Raw genomic sequence first — 19,932 nt, forward strand, 5'->3', positions numbered from 1 at the left:
GGCCGCATCATTAGGAGGTTAATTAGTTTTGCAGAAATGTAAAGACTAAGAAGGACCTCAGTGGTTAGGACATTCCAAGATCCGAGAAAGACTAAATTGCCTGGGTTGTACCGCCCTGTTCTCATTTGTAGCTAAAAATAATAAGTTGGAAGGCCCCGAGAGAAAACAGATCAGGTTCTTTCAGTCTAACTTCAGTTTTTCCCGGATTCTCCAAAAACAGAATAGACACACAGAAAGGCTTAACGGAGGCAATATGCTAGTGTGAACTCACCCTTAGGCCCAATGCCCACAGGTAGATCACATTTGCAGGTGACCCACAAATCAAGCCATCCATTGGGATACATGGGCATCCACAAGTGAGAAAGCATCGGATTTGATTTGCAGACCTTTTGACCCAAAAAAGATTGGAGCACGCTCATTTCACTGTGGATCCCACACGGATGGCTTCCATTGAAGTCAGTGGAAGCCATCCGGACGGGCCGCGGATTCCGTAGGAAAGCAGATTAAAAAAAAAAATAATATATATATATATATATATATATCTCTCTACTGTGCATGTGCGGCGGCGCCGGACAGCGCTTCCACACACATCCACAGTGAAGACCTAGACAGGTAAGCACGGTCCTCGGCTGCGGGCCCGTGGACATGAGGCATTATTCTGTGGGTTGTTACAATTTTGATACTTTTTTTTTTTTTTTTTTTTTGGAGAGACAAGTTGAATTTATTGGCATCACTTTGGGTTACATACAAAGTAGCATTCTGGTAAACTCACGTTACTCCAGGGTGGTGGTGATATCTCTTCTTTCCAAACCTCGTTTGCTGGGCAAAGTTATCATATCGCTCAGATTTCTTCCAGATGTAATAGAAGGCGACACATTCTGCTACTGTCCGGCTTCTTACCTGGAGGGCAGAGATCCAGCTTTACACTACAGTCATCAGCCAAGTCAAGTAGGTAATTTGTATGACGCCCATAGGCGAGACCACAAGATGACTGAAAGTCAGGACAACAATTATTATTCTATGAAGGGTAGAAAAACTTTTTTGGCATCGGTTAGGATCCCCATTTATCAGACTTCTGTCCCCCTCACCTTCTCAATACACCCCCACAGCGAGAAGCAGTGTGGAGTAGTGGCCCAACATGCATATTGCCACAGGACTACCTGAGATAGCCGAGCGCTTGTACGCCATTTCCAGCAGTCAGATATAAAATTGAATGGAGCAGCAGTGCACATGCTTGGCCACTGCGCTATTCAACAAGCTCCTCCTCACTGCAGGGGTGAAGTGGACCATCTCACCCCCATTCTCAGGATCCCCACCAATCATACTTTTATCACCTATTCTGTGGATGGGTCGTAAATCAATTGTGAAAATACCCCTTTAACCCCTTCAGGACTGCCGAATGACTATAAACGTCCTGCGGCCCTGAAGTGTGTATGGAGCAGGCTCCATTCCATACTCGGCAGCTATCAGCAGTTTCTAATAGCCGCCAGTACCTGCTGCGAGCAGAGGTGGCTCTGATCACGGCAGTTAACCGCAGGGATGAAAAAACTAAAATAAAAAGTTGTAGATCTCTAGTCCTGTAGGGGGAAAAGGGGAGCTTGATCTGTAGAGCCCCTTTATAGAAAGGGGTTACTGAAATGCCTAAACAGCAATACCCAATTGTTTTTCGTTACCTTGTTTTTCTGTATTAGATGAAAATCCTTGCCATGTATTAAAAGTGCGTGTTCAAAATTCCTACATTCATCCTCAGTCCAAGGCCTGATATCATCTGCAAAGTCACAAAAACAGGAAGTCAGTGTCAGCTGGGATGACTTCCGATAAATCACACTTAGCTTATAACAAACAAGTTTATAATTTTTTTTTTGCTTTGCTGCTAATCTATTTTAGCAACTTCATCTTTGAGACATTGCTTTTACCTTCTAGGCTTGTTTTATGTGTGTCTATATAGGCGGCAGAGCATTGTGGTAGTACTGCTAAATCATTACTGATGAGCGGAACACCAAGAAAAGGCGTTCCAATGTCAACCAGTCAATAGAACTTGTACTGAATATGTTCTGTGTCTTCTGGATGGCAGATATCACTAAGCCCTGAAGATAAATAAGGATTAAAAGGGTCTTCCTGCATGAAAGCAAAAACACATTCAGCTTTCTATTACATACACTTTGCAAAAGTCAGCTTACACGGCTCACAAATGTGTCTCCCATGTTCACAATACGCAAAAGAAGCCATCCGACGGGTCTCATCCCTGCGGGGGAACAAGTTGTCTATAGGAGAGATTTAGCCTCATCAAATGTCATAGAAACCTGACAGTAGAAGCTCTGCGCTGATGCTCTGCTTCTTCCACTTGTGTCATAATGTGAGGAGGGGAAAAGACACACAGACATGTCCGCTCACTAGTCCTGAAATGCTGCTGTGCTGTTTGGAACAATAGAACACCGTATTTGGTGACAGCTGCTCAAAACGCTGATAGGAAACTGTAGATGGCATGCAAACTGTGCTCAACATTGCTTAAGACATTACCGTGTAACATTCTTCTACTGCAGAATCTATCCACCGCCTCTCGGAAATTGTATTGACACTTGAAGAGTTCGTGCAAGGCCTGAAAAAAGAATGAATGAGGTTATAAACAAATAGAAAAAGGAAAAAAAAAATATATATATTATAATACATATCTATATATATAAAAAAAAAAAAAAAAGTTTAAAGAAATTCAGCAAGCCTGAGAGATTACTAATGTAAATACGGGTAGGCACTGCAGCCTCTTTAGACCCGTGATGTCATGGTTATTGGTCACATGGCCTGAGAGCAGCTCAGTCCCATTCACCTGAATGGGGTTGAGCTGCAATACCAGACACAGCCACTATACAATATATGGAGCTGTGCCTGGGATGAACTGAAGTGATAACAGTATGTGAGGGATGCTATCACTTCAATCAGCTAATGAGAACCTAGCCTGAGGATAGGTCCTCAATACTTTACTTCTGGAAAACCCCCTTTATGTGTGTGCATACAAGAATTGCAACTAAAAAGACAGGCCTTTTTTTTTTTTAAACTGTTTTTTTCTGGCAAGTCCAAATAGAATATGACTATTCGTTGGGATTTATATTTGCATCACAAAGTTGCCATTGGTATAAGAAACAGATGACGCTTTTACCGATTCATCATCTTTAATGACCATCCCATCCGAGAGCCGGCCCATGATCCTCTTGTTGTCAATTCTGGTTTCCAAAAGATAATCTTCCACTTTGCTTTCTGGAAGGACGTCTGGAGTCCAAATCAACTGATCTTCATATTCATATGCTGCAATTCATGATAATAATCTTTATTTATATAATGCCAACATATTCCACAGCGCTTACAAGACAGAGAGAACAGAAACGAAACCACAGTTACATAGTAATTAGTTGATGGAGACAGTAGGGGTGAGGGTCCTGCTCCAACAAGCTTACATACTACAAGTAATGGGGTGAGACAGAAGGTAAAGGGGCTGGAGATGTGCACGGTATGGCGAGGTGGAGAGTGAGGGATGTTATACACAAACAATGGTCAGACACTAAGCCATGTGGTGGCTGAATCAGTATGACTGCAGGGGGGTGGTTGATTGTGGCTGGTGGGGATGTTATCAGGTGGAGTACAGAGGGTTTGGATTAGGGGGATATAGTACGTCTCCCTGAAGTGGTGCATTTTTTAGAGCACGCCTGAAGCTGTGCGTGTCAGTGATTGCCGGGATAGCTTTGGGTTGCACGTTCCAGTCGACTAGTGCTGCTCTGGGGAAGGCTTGGAGGCAGGAATGAGAGGTTCGAGTTAGATGGGAACTTAGTCTGATTTCGTTAGTGGAGCGGAGGACGCAGGCTGGGTGGTGGATTGAGATGAGGGAGGCAATGTAGGGCGGCGCAGTGCTATGGAGTAGTACTGATGGTTGTGAAGTGCAAAGTGTTTAGGCAATTTATGTGGCCTGCCTGTTTAACTGCATAAAACACTTGATCCAGGGGACTTCATTCGGGACACATGCATGCCCAGTCAAGGGAATACTACTTCTAAAAAACAAGCAACAGCCTACAGCTGGGAGTGGCTAGATTCATTAGATTAATTAAGCAACTAGCCAGTGACTGTACCAGAGGTTTACGGCCCTCCTTGAATGAACACCTAGACAATAAAACTGGACATAGAGGTGGGGGATGATGTTATATGGAGGGAGTGTGAACCAAAAAACAAGTGTGTAATAAGAAAAAAAATTCTAATCTAGGCAAGACACCTACCATAGACATAACAGTTCAAATATGCAATGAGGTATCAGCGGTGCAGATTTAGCAGAGATGAGTATAGGTCAGCAGCACAGAGTGTTTTAGCAGTTCAGTTAGAGCAAGATATTATATATGTCAAACACCTCACATCACATCACATCAAAGCACAGCACTGGCAGTAATTGTAACTAGACTTCAGAGCACTTACGTGATAAATCCGCCATGTAGTGTCCCAGAAAAGGTGGGATATCCGCTTGATAATGTGGACCAATCATTATTTCCTACAAGGTAATTGAAGGCACAAATTTTAGCATTAAGACTCATTTACATGGGCCAATTATCGTTCAGGATTGCTCAAATTTGAATAATAGTGCAGTGTAAATAATGCACACAGCGACTGAATGACAAGACGGTCAGTGTAAACAGCAGTCGTTCACTTCTGAATGACTGTCTAAAGTGAATGGAGGCAGGCGGTGAATGGGAGGGGGGGGGGGAGGAGAGAGGAAGAACACTCCCCAATCCACAGCACAGAAGTGAACATCACTGGGATGTGCTGTCGGGCATCGTTTAAAAGTAAATGGGGCATCAGACGACCACACTTGTATCCACAAAGTTACATGACATTTACCTTCCTTAATTCCTCTGAAGAGTTCCCAAGGTCAGTTTCCAAATCCTCGCTTTCCGACTCCTTATCTCCGTCACCCGCGGTATTTGCTGTTGATCATAATAAAAATGACATTCTGTGATATAACATGGCCCCTAATAGCCAATAAGGCTATTCACAGGTTATTTCTCACACAGACGGCTGGTGCCCGTGTGCCATCCGATTTCTCAGACAACACATGGCCACGGCCGTGAAGAGGTGTTCAAAGTTAAGTGCTTACTTACATCTTAAAGGGCGTGGAAAAAAGTCTGTTGCTTCATGTGACGTCACAGATGGTGTCAAGTCATCAGCAGAAGATTGGGTTTCTTCATCATCACCAGACAAGAGGTCCTTCGCAATTTCCTCCTGGGGGTAAAATTAAACAAAAAAAATAAAAATTTAAATACAAATCCAATTCCAGGTGCCGTTTGGTAAAGCAGGCTCTTTACATGCCTTAAGTGTTTGATAGGTGTGACCCTCACCTAGCAGAAGAATGCGGGTTCTGCAGCAAAAAGGAAGAGGACCTATACCAGTCTGATGTAGGCCATGTCATAGGTACAAAGGGAGCTTTACATCAAGCATAAGGCTTCAACACGAAAGGTTGAAAATGCTGTTAAAACACCAACAGTAAATCAGTTACCTTATCCAACGTCATGTCTGGCAGTTCATCAGCCAGCTCACTTGGGGAGCTCCCGGCACTGGATCCTGCCATTACTGGATCTGCAGGCTCGTAGACATAAATTGCTAGTAAGTCCTCCAAAGGCATGTTTCCTTCCTATGGAAAGACATTTTAGTGCCAATTGTAAAAAAAGCAAATTGTATCAGATCCAACATGAGTTCTCCGTCTACAAAAGGTCATGCATCATTGTAAGATTTCAGTTTTTTTAAACATTGTTTGACAGCAGGCGCATGGACTTCAGAAAACCCCTTAAGGACAATGTTGGTCAGTACAGTTACTACAATACCAAATTATCTAGATCTATAAGCTGCACTACTTTTTTCACAAATATATTTAATTTTCTGATTGCAATAACCATTTTTCTGTCAACATAGTTGTCTGGGGGCTCGGTTTTTGCAGGGCGTCCTGTAACTATTGGTACCTTTTTGGAGTACATACGGCTTTTTGATCCTTATTACATTTTTCTTGGAGACAGGGCAAATCATCATGGGAGGCAGTGCGGGACCCGAGAACACCGGGCAGGGCATTTAAAGCAAATCAAAATTGGCGGCTGCATTTAAAGGGTTAACAGCTCTGATCAGCAGTGCAGCTCATTAGAGCGGTTGTGGGCGGCTGTAAGAAATAGCAGATACCCGCATTGTATGGTATGGGATCGACCCGCAATCCCCCTCCATACAAAACCATCAGGACGTAAATGTGAATAAAAAAGGAATGGGATAGTTGCAGAAATTTTGCAATAAGTTTGCAATTATTAACCGCCCCTCTAAAGCCCAATACACATTAGATTTGAGTCGCCCAAACCCACTGATAACAGTGGGGGCCGGAGAACTCTAATGTGTGTGCACGCGACTCAACCCCTCCCTGACAGATGTGGGGGGGGGGGGGGGGAGCGGAGATATTGATATTCAAACACCCAATACCTTTGTTCTGCAGAAGTAAATCCGGGACCAGAGCTGTCTGACTAGGACTTACCCCCCTAAACATGTGAAAGTTCAGCTAAGCATTTGCATGTACGGAGAAGGAAAGAAACAGCTATGGAACGACTGATCGTTCAAGAATGGTTTAAGGGGATTAGGAACCTTTACGGTATATCCACACAGATTTACATTCTGCTGATTTTCTGTGCAGAAGATCTACAATACTTGTGAGTAAAATCTGCTTTAAAAGAAACCCATCACCAGATTCATGCTGCATCAACCATAGGCAGCCGAAATGCTGCAGTGTTTCAGATCGAATACACTAAAATTTGACTCAGAAAGGAGCTCCAAGTCAAAGAGACGTGCGCACTCGCCTCTCCACCTTTAGCTTGTTGACTGACAGATCCCTTTCCCTGTCTGTACTGGGAAAGAACTGTAAGCCAACAAGCTGTGGGCAGGAAGACTCCAGCGCAGCCGCTTCTTTGGCTTGGAGCTCCGTTGTGAGTCAAACTACAAAGGGTGTTTGATCCGGAACGTTACAGAGTTTCAGACCACCACACACACACAGGGGCATATCGGTCCCAGGTTGACAGAAACTCTGCCCCGTGTGAACATGGCCTAAGACTACAACGACTGCTTTTGTATGAAATACATCCACAGCACAAACTACAAGTCCCCACCTTTTCTAAATCTTCAATTTCGGAGCTATAATTTTTGCTGTCCTCCTTCATTTCTTCCTCTTCAAGAGTTCTCTCATCATCATAGTCATGTACCAACATTTCAGCTGTAGGGTCAAAGTCATGATCCTCAGATGACAGAGAGCTGACTGAAAGAAAGGAACAAAATGCTGCATTTAATAAGAGAAAAGGCAACGAGCAACTTCTGTAATAAACAATATACATCTCCTGAGCATAAAGTATGTCAGACAACAGACCTGCAAATGACTGAAAATCATTTCATGTCTGGACTTTTCGTGACTGGGAGACAAAATATACTCAAGGAAGGGGGGGGGGGGGGATAAAAAGTTCACAGAACAAATCTCGAAAGGTTAAAATGTGGAGCTCAATACACAACGACAAGGTATATCTGTATAGTCACATGTCTAGACTGGATGTAACACCACAATTCTGCAAGTGTCCAAAAAACAAAGTGTTCCTAGTGAATAGAATGCATTTAGCTGAAAAATGTCCGGTTGCTTTAAGAGTCATCCACATGAAGCCAAGTACCCAGCGGAGCTCACAATCCTGGCAGCGTCTGTGGAGTCACGATGCGGACACTTTCTATGACGCTTCCGGGCCCTTATCTGCAAAGACTGAAATACTGATCCGAGTTATAATCATCCATAGAAGATTAAAAACAAACCCCGCAGTTCTTTCCCAAAAGGATGACACTTCTCAAATCCCCAATCTGCTTTGGATATCATCCCCCCTACATATGGGCTTTGTGCGCTAGAGACAGATCCTTCATCCGCTGCTCCACAATCATAACTTATTTTTGTTTTTACCTTGCAGAATACCCAGAAATATAATAAAACCAGTCAAAACCACAATGTGAACAACCCTCCGTGTGTCCGTGGACACCGAGACGCCTCCCCGCTCTCATCGCACCAGCCTCCTCTTAAGCATTTAGAAAACGATACAAACAAATAAATGAAGGGGTTTGACGATTACCTTTACTTTCTCTGTGTCTCTGAGTATTTCATTGTCATACGCTTCAGTAGTTATCTATTTCAGAGAAAAATTGAAATAAAGACAGTATTTTCCAGACTCACATGACGTTCCCAATTCTGCTGAGACTCCACTACGACTCCCATCATGCACCTCTACAGACAGGGACAACCTGCCCAGACCTCTCCTCGCCTGGTTATTACATGACACGCCAGTTGGGATTATTTCTACCTAGTTATGTGTTTAGATGCCTTTCTCTTGCTCCCACCACTAACACGTTAGTCAGGCCTCCATTATGCAGATTTTGGGCAGCATTTTGTAAAGCATCAAATATGCAGAGGTCTACCATTACCCTTCCACACGCCGTAGGCTCCACTTCTGGGCAGTTCCTTTTACACCAAAATCGGAATAGCGCTATCAGCTACTTCGCCAAGTCGGGCTGGAACCGTTTCCTATGTTCTACTGGATATCTAGTAACAATACTTGTGAATGGAGCCCGCTGAATACAAGGGGAGGGCCATGTGACAGAAAAAGTGGCCACTCTGTGCCGTGGCGTTGTGGAAGGGGGTCGAGACACAGCAGCCTGACAAATCTATACTTTCACCAGCCCATATCTGGCGGAGATTTGACTTACTGCCGTGATGGACAGAGATGCAACAAATTTATTAAGAGGCGAACGCCTGATAGTAAATGTGTCCATTGTACGTTACCAGGTTTCACCTTTCTAAACAGTTTGCAGCGCAGCATCAGCCATGAAGAAACCCTTCTGTGTATCCATTTCTGCCTCTTACCTGTAGAAAAGCAGTTCATAAAGCTCCTGCAGCGCATGCCAATTACATCCAAGAGGGGCAGTGGGCATACCCAGAGCGTTCCAGCCAGTGAAACCCAGCACCCAACCCTCTCTGCTGTGGGTGACATCACCAAAGACGCTGCTGTCCCAGAAGTCAGCAGGACTGGCGCAAGGGCAGAAGAGCCTGATGGGTCTAATGGTAACAGGTTAGGCTCCCTCGCACATGTGCTGGTCCCGCGTCTACATCCAGGACAGCGGAGCCTTCAGTGGCCTGCGGACGACGTAGGGAAACGTCACAGAGAAGTCTTCGGGCAGCTGACACGGTCTACGTACTCTCACCAGACTGGATGTATTAGTAAATGGCGCAGGAGCTGTATAGACTGCTTTCTACAGGCGGTAACAGATCCATGGATTGGAGGCTTTCTTCATGACCGATCTGCTAAAAAATGATTCAGAGAAGCAAAATTAGTGACAGGTTTGCTTTAAGATCAGCATAGAGATGATCACTTGACGAAACCACTACGAAGAGAATTTACTGAGACTACCCAATAACGACCAACCATTGGAACCCCCTTCCCTGCATGTACAATTATCACATGTCCCGACAGTAAAGAGATCTGCTCATCAGCCTTACATCTACCGTCACTACAGAGTAACGGCCCACCTACAAACCCCGCTGACAGGCAATCGATCACCAGAAGTCAGGAAGAGTTAAAAGGAATACTCCAAGTAACACTGAAAGGCCGGCGTCACACATACTGTGGAACCGCAGGAAAGCGTGGCATGAAGTGAGCGTGGCATACCTGCAGCTTTATTCCTGCTTTTGATATTAAATTTAGCTAGAGATTCCACTCCTTGCAATGAATGAAACCCGTGGTATATCCAGGATCCATACGAGAGGGTTTGTTACATCCCCCATCAGTGTACTTAGTAATTTTGGCGCAGATTCCACAGATACACCAAGTGGGAAATGTAACCAGTGATGCCCAATGCGAAACCTAAGGATACCCGGCACCATGCTCCACCCGTGGCAAAACAGTTCAGATATATCCGGAGTCTTCCTGTAGATACGGTCATAGCCAAAAGTTTTGAGACTGTCAAATTTTGGTTTTCCCAAAAGCTAGCAGCTTCAGAGTTTTTAGACCCATTATGCCTCATGTCCACGAGCATAAAATTCATTTAGCTAATCGGCGCGCGTCTCCCGCACGTGAAATCTGCAGACCAATTTTCCCAAAGGGAATTATTTCATTGACCAACTGCGGTTAGTTAAACAGCTGCGGATGTGATTTATTTCAATTTGTGGATTTCATGTGCACAGAAAAAAAACAAAAACAACCCAGCATGCTCTATTTTAACATGGATCATGCACGAATGGGGCCCATTGATCTCTATGGAAATAGATTTGCGGATGCACTGCAGATTTGAAGGTTAAAGCCCCCTTGTCCACAGGTGTAGCCGCCGACCTCCGAACAAGAGCCAGCAGACAGTTCTCCACAGGTTAGTCTATCTGACCGATAGGCTGATCGCGGAGATTCGGGGCAATTTGCAGCATGCTGCGAATTGCCGGCCACGAGCGGAGAATCGCAATGATATGGAAAGCTTCAGCCGCTGTGATTCACCGCCGTGAACAGGGGGCCTAAATTAAATTCAATTAGGAAGGTGGGGGGAAAAGGCTGGGAGGTGGGGTTGCGGGTTTGTTTTTTTTTCCCCTCTCTTTTTTCCCCACGCACGGATTATTTGTTGCATATTCCACATCAAATATCTGCACCGACCACATTATGCCCGACGACATGGGGCCTCAGTCAGATGTTTCTATGGTTACTGAAGCACAATTATAAGCATTTAAGTTTTTACACTTCTGACAAATACATCAAGTTCAGGCAAAGACTCCATATTTAGTGTTGGCACTTATTTTTTAAGGCTTCTGCAGTTTGCCCTGACTTGCTGGATATCGGCTTCTGGGCCAAATCCTGACTGATGACACCCAGTCCTCCTAATCAGCGATTGGAGTATCACAATTTATGTATTTAATTTTTTTTAATAAAAGTTGAAAATACAGCTTAAAAAAAAAATAAAACACCCCATAAAGGGTTATAAAAATTGTACTTCAGTAACCATAGAAACATCTCACTAAAAGATCTAAAAGACACTAAAGCAGAAAATTTAGTGAAAACTAAGATTTGTATCAGTCTCACAGCGTTTGGCCAGGAGTACGGGGGGGGGGGGGGTCACTACTGAGGGGTCGGGGATGCAGGATGCAAAACCTAATGAGACCCATATACAAGACTGGCCACTAAGGTAGTAACACTAGTAACGAGACGCACGTTTAAGGGACATTGGCTCTTTTGGGCTGGGAAAGAGCTAAGAGAAGTCCAGAAATCACTTCTATGGCCAGAAGCCGTTACTTCTGCGTTACTGGTGTTAGCAGCTCTCGTACTTTAGGACATGTAAGGCTGTTTATACGGTTTACATTAACACTTTGCTGGCATTTCCTCACATAATCAGCATCCCCCTGATGACAGCTAAATGATATTGATCCAAGTGTTACAGCGAGACATGGAGAACCTTCATCAGTAGGAATGTTTGCTACAGACTGAAGCGCAGCGAGACCTCGTTGTACGTTATTCTCACAGGTAACATAAGGAAATCCTAATCAGCAGCTCCTCATAGGTCATTAACTGAACGTTTCCAACCAGGCTGGGTTCACACGGGGCAGAATTGACGCAGAATATCCGTGCGGACCCTCTGCCGCCATTTTTAAAACTGAGACTAAGCCGCAAAGTGAAAGATTTGCAGAAATCTTGTTCACACGCTGCCGACAGTCTGCTGCGGACAAGCTGCAGGAGAAACTGACATAGGGTGTGGAGTTCAAATCCGTGACATATCAATTTTGGCGCCATTTCCGCTGCAGACTTTCTCCTCTCTACAGGGAGAGATTTCAACAGCGGAATACAGGCTGAAAAGCCACATCAAACAGCGCTGGTTTTGACGCAGTCTTTCCGCTGCAGACATTTTCTGTCCCTGCCTTAGGCTGGTGACGAGGACATCCAAACCCATATATGCCTCCGTAATACAGAGGGGTGTCCCGGCCTGATGGCAGGTCTCCTGACCCAAACTATGACCTGACGCTCGGAGTTCAGGTCAAAATCCCCAGTCAGGCCTGGATACAGAGGACTATATGCTCAGATCATCGGCTGCTTTCACAGTGCTGAGATTCTCGTGTGCCATTTGTGTGATGTGAGATGCATGAATATGAACCCATTTTTTCGAATAGGGTCATACCCATGAGAAAAATCGTGGCATGCTCCATCTATGCGAGGACATGCCCGCCGCATGTAGTTCGTGCACACAGTGCGCTTTCCCCTTTGAAAACAATGGGGACACTCTGCGATCCTTCACCACGGGTCATAGCCACACCAGGGGATCGCTACTTCCCCAAAGTGATGTGAGCCATTTTTTGTAAGACCACCTTCATCCATGGCGAAATCGCATGTTGGCAAACACGATATCGGACTGTGTTTCACAGCCCGATAACGCACTCACCCGTGTGAAATCCGCCTTAGGGCGAACTAGCAGTAAGCAAATTTGCAGAAATTTGGTGAATTAAAGTCACTTCCATGCCTGCAAACTGGCTTCAGCAGCACAGGGCACCTGCTGCAGAACACGGCACTCGGGTCCGCTGGCGGCCATCGTACGAGGTGTATATGCTGCAAACCTGCCGCTGACAGTCATGATGGTCTGGCGGGTCTGCCAGGGATTTGTATCTTAAGGGTTGAAATCGGCAGCATAAATAGGTACAAAAACCATGCAGATTTTCCGTGGAAGTTTTCCACTCCGTGTGAAGATTTCGGAAATCTCCTTCCCAGGCCGGGACATTTCACAGCAGATACAGCCCATATGAAGGCATCCTTGGGGTTTCCGGTTCATCCTAGCCGTCTCCCTGACTTTTGGCGACTTCATCATTTGTGGGGGTGACGTCTACAGTAATAGAGCAGCAGCCTGCGGTGTGGCTTCCCTGCAGCGTGCAGATGAGATCTCTTTAAAGCAACCCGCCAATTTTGGGACTAATTTCTGTCAATGCGCAGAAAGGGAGGATATATTACCCGCAGTTGTTCTCTACCGTCCCTCTGTTCACGGTCCAGTTTTTGGTTGACACAATTTTCAAATTACCTAATCCCCATTGGTTGCATTAGACTGCCAATACACTATATCTGCTCTCCAATTGGCCCAGAGCTGATCACATGATCACAACTAGGCAATGAGATGGCAGCCAGAAAAACAGGGGTCTGAAACTGGTAGAATGGAGAGGCGGCAAAGACCAACAACCCCTACTCTTTTCACCCCAAATCTGGAGGGCTGCTTTAAGGAAACGGTGACATTGAGAAGGCAGCATATGATCAGGAGGAGCCGAGCAGATTGATATATAGTCCGCTGGGGAAACATTCAGTACAACTCGTACTTTATTCATCTCTCGGCACATACTGAGCTTAGGAGTCCAGTGGGCGGTCCCATCACTGACAGCTGTCAATCACTGGTAGGACCGCCCACATCAGAATGTGCTGAGGGGGAATACAGTACTAGTTATACTGAGCATTTCCCACCAAGCTATACATCAATCTGCTCAGTTCCTCCTGCTCTAGGCCAAGCGGACAAGCTGACAGGTTGCCTCTAAATCTCATCTATACTGCCTGAAATGTAAAACCTGCAGTTTGAGCCACACATGAACAGACCCTAGAAGTGCGTGCAAGAGGCAAGGAGACGGAGCGCCCCTTCCCAAGGGCAGTGTGCTCTGTGTATTGCTGCTTGTGCACGATATGTGAAGTGGGACCAGGACCGGCAAGTTTTGGTTTTTTCCTCAACATGTCACAAGTTTTATCTAATGGGGGTCTGTGTTACAAGACCCCCACATCCTGGAAATTTAGTATAAGTGCGGTCTCTCCTTGCTGAGCGTTTCTGCCACTTTGTGAGGGTCTCAGCTGCTGGACCCCCACTGACCAAAACTGCTCACACGTATAAAAAGCAATTGTCATGTTAAGCATTACTGAAGAGCGATTACTGCTCTACACCCTCCATGTTACCCGTTTATAATAGCTGTGGCGCTGGAGGGCAATAATCTACATAGACCGCATCCCTGGCAGCGAACCCTGCGCTCCCGTGACACGACACTAATGAGGAAGGGGCAGCTTTGCTGATAAGTTTTCGATTACATGAACACTAATGTGGGGGGTCGGTAGACGCTCTACCACGCCACCGGTAGGCGCTCTAACACGCCATCTTCCCCGGCTGCAACTAACTTGTGATGAAGAAATAAAAAGGGACCAACCTGGGCTCGAACTGCCAACGGAAGCCTGAAAGACAGAAGAGAAGAGTACGGTCAGCAGATCCCCACAGCACATTCACCCAGTAATACCCCATGGCAGTCGCCGTGCCCCTCAGACCCTATAGAGCGGGCACAATACGTTTGTACGCGATGTTGTGGCGCTGCGCTCACCATGTAGAAGTGGCCACACACAATTTGACATGCAGGTTCTGCTTCCAGACAACGGCACAATCCACGCTCACACATGTGGTTGTAGACGCGGATTCCACAGTGTGAACAAGTCTGGAAGGGCAGATCTGTGCAGCCATCTAGATGGCAGTGAGGCCGCTGGTACAGCAGCGTGTTTGGGGCCGTGTGCGGTCCGTGTTGATATAACCTATGGGGCTACGCACGCTGCCATTCCGTCTCACGCACGAGTACCGGGACGTACAGATGCGTGTCAATGAGCGCCGTCTGTATGGGACAGGTGTCTGACACGGGTTGGGCCTGAACCTCGCGCTCCCAGCTCGCTCGGTAAGTGTGCGTACGGCATCAGGCTGGCTTTAGACAAGAAAGTGTGATGTAGATCAGTGAAAACGGACCATTTCACCTCGGATGCCACGCGTGTGCGACACATTTTGGGGTAAGAATGTGCCATTTATATCGGTTTTCACACACATTAAAAAAACTGCCTGCTGGTCCAACGGTAAAATGCTTTACAAATGGATAGCCGGCACCCCACGGGGGATGATGGCCGCTCAGCAACAAGAACCACAGAAATAGGACATTTTTTATCATTTGAAACTCAGGGTTTTGTTTTTTGTTTTTTTTTTGGGGGGGGGGGGGGGGGGGTTTAAGATGGCAGACGCATACTACTGAATTAACCCCTTCAAAACAACGTTTTTTCCCTGTGCAAGTTCTGTCCTTCAGCAGAAAAGCAAACTGCCTGTGTGACTACAACCTGTGGGGGCGGTATAACGGGTACTAGAGCCTCCATGCCCGCCCGTATCACATCTTGTATCCAAGCTAGAGGCGGTCCAACAGGGTACTAGAGCCTCCATGCCCGCCCGTATCACATCTTGTATCCAAGCTAGAGGTGGTACAACAGGGTACTAGAGCCTCCATGCCTGCCTGTATCACATCTTGTATCCAAGCTAGAGGCGGTCCAACAGGGTACTAGAGCCTCCATGCCCGCCCGTATCACACCTTGTATCCAAGCTAGAGGCGGTCCAACAGGGTACTAGAGCCTCCATGCCCGCCCGTATCACATCTTGTATCCAAGCTAGAGGCGGTCCAACAGGGTACTAGAGCCTCCATGCCCGCCCGTATCACATCTTGTATCCAAGCTAGAGGTGGTACAACAGGGTACTAGAGCCTCCATGCCTGCCTGTATCACATCTTGTATCCAAGCTAGAGGCGGTCCAACAGGGTACTAGAGCCTCCATGCCCGCCCGTATCACACCTTGTATCCAAGCTAGAGGCGGTACAACAGGGTACTAGAGCCTCCATGCCCGCCCGTATCACATCTTGTATCCAAGCTAGAGGTGGTACAAAAGGGTACTAGAGCATCCATGCCCGCATCACACCTTGTATCCAAGCTAGAGGCGGTACAACAGGGTACTAGAGCATCCATGCCCGCATCACACCTTGTATCCAAGCTAGAGGCGGTACAACAGGGTACTAGAGCATCCATGCCCGCATCACCTCTTGTATCCAAGCTAGAGGCAGTACAACAGGGTACTAGAGCCTCCATGCCCGCCCGTATCACATCTTGTATCCAAGTTAGAGGCAGTACAACAGGGTACTAGAGCTTCCATGCCACCCGTATCACATCTTGTATCCAAGCTAGAGGCGGTACAACAGGGTACTAGAGCCTCCATGCCCACCCGTATCACATCTTGTACCCAAGCTAGAGGTGGTACAACAGAGTACTAGAGCCTCCATGCCTGCCTGTATAACATCTTGTATCCAAGCTAGAGGCGGTACAACAGGGTACTAGAGCCTCCATGCCCATCTGTATCACATCTTGTATCCAAGCTAGAGGCGGTACAACTGGGTACTAGAGCCTCCATTCCCACGCATATCACATCTTGTATCCAAGCTAGAGGTGGTACAACTAGCTCCTAGAGCCTCCATGCCTGCCCATGTCACATCTTGTATCCAAGCTAGAGGCGGTACAACAAGGTACTAGAGCCTCCATACCCGTGTATCACATCTTGTATCCAAGCTAGAGGCGGTACAACAGGGTACTAGAGTCTCCATTCCCACGCGTATCACATCATGTATCCAAGCTAGAGGCGGTACAACAAGGTACTAGAGCCTCCATGCCCCCTGTATCACATCTTGTATCCAAGCTAGAGGCGGTACAACAGGGTACTAGAGCCTCCATGCCCACCCGTATCACATCTTGTACCCAAGCTAGAGGCGGTACAACAGGGTACTAGAGCCTCCATGCCCACCTGTATCACATCTTGTATCCAAGCTAGAGGCGGTACAACTGGGTACTAGAACCTCCATTCCCACGCATATCACATCTTGTATCCAAGCTAGAGGCGGTACAACAGGGTACTAGAGCCTCCATGCCCACCTGTATCACATCTTGTATCCAAGCTAGAGGCGGTACAACTGGGTACTAGAACCTCCATTCCCACGCATATCACATCTTGTATCCAAGCTAGAGGCGGTACAACAGGGTACTAGAGCCTCCATGCCCACCCGTATCACATCTTGTACCCAAGCTAGAGGTAGTACAACAGGGTACTAGAGCCTCCATGCCCGCCCGTATCACATCTTGTATCCAAGTTAGAGGCAGTACAACAGGGTACTAGAGCTTCCATGCCACCCGTATCACATCTTGTATCCAAGCTAGAGGCGGTACAACAGGGTACTAGAGCCTCCATGCCCACCCGTATCACATCTTGTACCCAAGCTAGAGGTGGTACAACAGAGTACTAGAGCCTCCATGCCTGCCTGTATAACATCTTGTATCCAAGCTAGAGGCGGTACAACAGGGTACTAGAGCCTCCATGCCCATCTGTATCACATCTTGTATCCAAGCTAGAGGCGGTACAACTGGGTACTAGAGCCTCCATTCCCACGCATATCACATCTTGTATCCAAGCTAGAGGTGGTACAACTAGCTCCTAGAGCCTCCATGCCTGCCCATGTCACATCTTGTATCCAAGCTAGAGGCGGTACAACAAGGTACTAGAGCCTCCATACCCGTGTATCACATCTTGTATCCAAGCTAGAGGCGGTACAACAGGGTACTAGAGTCTCCATTCCCACGCGTATCACATCATGTATCCAAGCTAGAGGCGGTACAACAAGGTACTTAAGCCTCCATGCCCCCTGTATCACATCTTGTATCCAAGCTAGAGGCTGTACAACAACAGTGTACTATAGCCTCCATGCCCACGCTTAATCAACATCTTGTACCAAAGCTAGAGGCGTCAAAGTATTAAAAAGTATAAAATCTTCATACCCACGTATCACATCTTGTATCCAAGCTAGAGCGTACAACTGGTACAAATCCTATCCTACCATAACCACTCTCTGTATCCTCAGACTAGAGCCGGTACAACAGGGTACTAGAGCCTCCATGCCCACCTGTATCACATCTTGTATCCAAGCTAAGGCGGTACAACTGGACACTAACCTCCACGTACCTCACGCATATCACATCTTGCTATCCAAGCTAAGAAGGCTGTACCAATACAGCGTAGTACTAGAGCACCTCCATACCCGATATCACATCTTGTATCCAAGCATAGGCGGTACAACAAGGTACTAAGAGCCTCCATGCCTGCCTGTATCACATCTTGTATCCAAACTAGAGGTGGTACAAAAGGGTACTAGAGCCTCCATACCCGTGTATCACATCTTGTATCCAAGCTAGAGGCGGTACAACATTGTACTAGAGCCTCCATACCCGTGTATCACATCATGTATCCAAGCTAGAGGCGGTACAACTGGGTACTAGAGCCTCCATGCCTACCCCCCCCCCCCCCCCACCACCACCACCACCACCACACACACGCACGCAGCTGATGATGGAGCTATCACATTATATAACATGGTGGAGGCAGTTGTGGGGTTCAGTGCCCGGTGGTCAGATACACAAGGGTAACAGTGTGAACAATCGCACATCTCCATCTTGGCACTTGTAGGTCCCTTTAAGTTAGATGTAAGGCCAGCGATGGGCGGCAGCGGATGGCATACAGAGCTGCGCCACCACATGAGGGCACCGCTGCGTCAGCATTTATAAACACAGTAACAACCGCTAACAGAAGCCATAACCGGCCGCCCCCGACAGATCAGCGCATCACACAGCGCCGCTTATCTCTGGTTAGGGCCGTCTCACAACTCACTGCGGGCACATCAACTGAGCTGCCAACTATTAGTGATAAGTGACCCACCGATGACTGGCGAACAGAGAGGACGGGCACAGCGAGGGGAAGCACAGCTCCCATCCTATGGAGGCGCCACAATATACAGTAGGCGCAGGGGTAGGGGGGTGCAGTGTGCAGGACCACCAGGGTCTGCGGTGGCACAGGCAGGGGGGGCATGGCTACACACGGCACAGGCAGGGGGGGCATGGCTACACACGGCACAGGCAGGGGGGGCATGGCTACACACGGGACAGCCGGCCAGGCGCTACACACGGGACAGCCGGCAACCCAGAGGGGGTCCTATACGCAGGACACCCCACCAGCCAGAGGGGGCGCTATGCGCGGGCCGGCCGCTCAGGCAGGGGGGCGCTATGCGCGGGCCGGCCGCTCAGGCAGGGGGGCGCTATGCACAGGCACTAGGGTCGGCGTGCATCGCTCGGCCCTCCGGGGATTACTCGGCGGATGACGGCGCCGCTGCTCCCGAGGACACCGGGCTCCCTCCCCGGCCACCTCACACCAGAAGCCACTGTCCCCGGCCGCCGCCTCTCCGTCCCGGTCCCTCCCCCACCCCGGACTGTCCGCTCCCACCCACGAATTAAAGAGGATTTTCTCGCCTCAGGGAGGCGCTCTCGGCCCCAGCCTGCTCCCAGCGGCAGATGGGGCTGTGAGGAACCGATTAAGGCAGAATTAGTCCGGTCAGCGGGGCCGTGGCGCCCGGGATTCCCGTCAGTCTCGTCCCTCCCCCCGCTCCGGCCCGGTTTTCCTCCTTACCTCCGCCATATTGGTACCTCTGGGCGAACGAGCTGCAACTGCGCCAAGTACCCGGATGGAGAGCGACAGCCAATCAGCGTGCAGCCAGCCAGAGGTGTCCGGCGGCCGAGACCAGGGGGCGGGGCCTCCAGCGGAGGACCAGGTGGGGGAGGAGAGAGCCGGCAACAGCCATGTCCCCTGCTACATCATGTATTACATACCCGTATACTGCGTATATGCATCACTTTATATACCTGTATACACTCTGCAAACCTCATAGAGCTGTACACTGCGCGTATATACACCACCTCATATACATCACCACATATACCTGTATAAACATCACCTCATATACCTGTATACACACCACCTTATATACATCACCTCATATACCTGTATACACACCACCTCATATACATCACATCATATACCTGTATACACATCACCTCATATACATCACATCATATACCTGTATACACATCACCTCATGTAGCTGTATATACACCACCTCATATACCTGTATATACACCACCTCATATACCTGTATACACA

General features: G+C 47.6%; 1 protein-coding gene across 2 annotated transcripts in view; it reads right to left on the reverse strand.

The window, feature by feature from the left end:
• MIER3 (MIER family member 3) overlaps positions 1-19,443 on the reverse strand; it is a 28,613-nt gene extending 9,170 nt beyond the window's left edge. Inside the window, exons 1-12 of one of the 2 annotated variants that reach the window (XM_066602379.1) lie at positions 19,402-19,443; positions 14,264-14,288; positions 8,154-8,207; positions 7,164-7,309; positions 5,528-5,662; positions 5,133-5,253; positions 4,873-4,958; positions 4,453-4,525; positions 3,155-3,300; positions 2,521-2,599; positions 1,674-1,768; positions 773-900 (exon numbers count right to left, since the gene is read on the reverse strand). In XM_066602379.1, coding sequence (XP_066458476.1) covers positions 773-900; positions 1,674-1,768; positions 2,521-2,599; positions 3,155-3,300; positions 4,453-4,525; positions 4,873-4,958; positions 5,133-5,253; positions 5,528-5,662; positions 7,164-7,262 — 962 coding nt within the window. In that variant the 5' untranslated portion in view covers positions 7,263-7,309; positions 8,154-8,207; positions 14,264-14,288; positions 19,402-19,443. Of the gene's footprint in view, positions 1-772; positions 901-1,673; positions 1,769-2,520; positions 2,600-3,154; positions 3,301-4,452; positions 4,526-4,872; positions 4,959-5,132; positions 5,254-5,527; positions 5,663-7,163; positions 7,310-8,153; positions 8,208-14,263; positions 14,289-14,431; positions 14,528-19,401 lie in introns of those variants that run through there. The other variant, XM_066602380.1, reaches the window with a different exon arrangement.
• Positions 19,444-19,932: the final 489 nt, after the last annotated feature.

Source organism: Eleutherodactylus coqui, chromosome 5, assembly GCF_035609145.1.
Source record: "Eleutherodactylus coqui strain aEleCoq1 chromosome 5, aEleCoq1.hap1, whole genome shotgun sequence".
NCBI classification, from domain to species: Eukaryota; Metazoa; Chordata; class Amphibia; order Anura; family Eleutherodactylidae; genus Eleutherodactylus; species Eleutherodactylus coqui.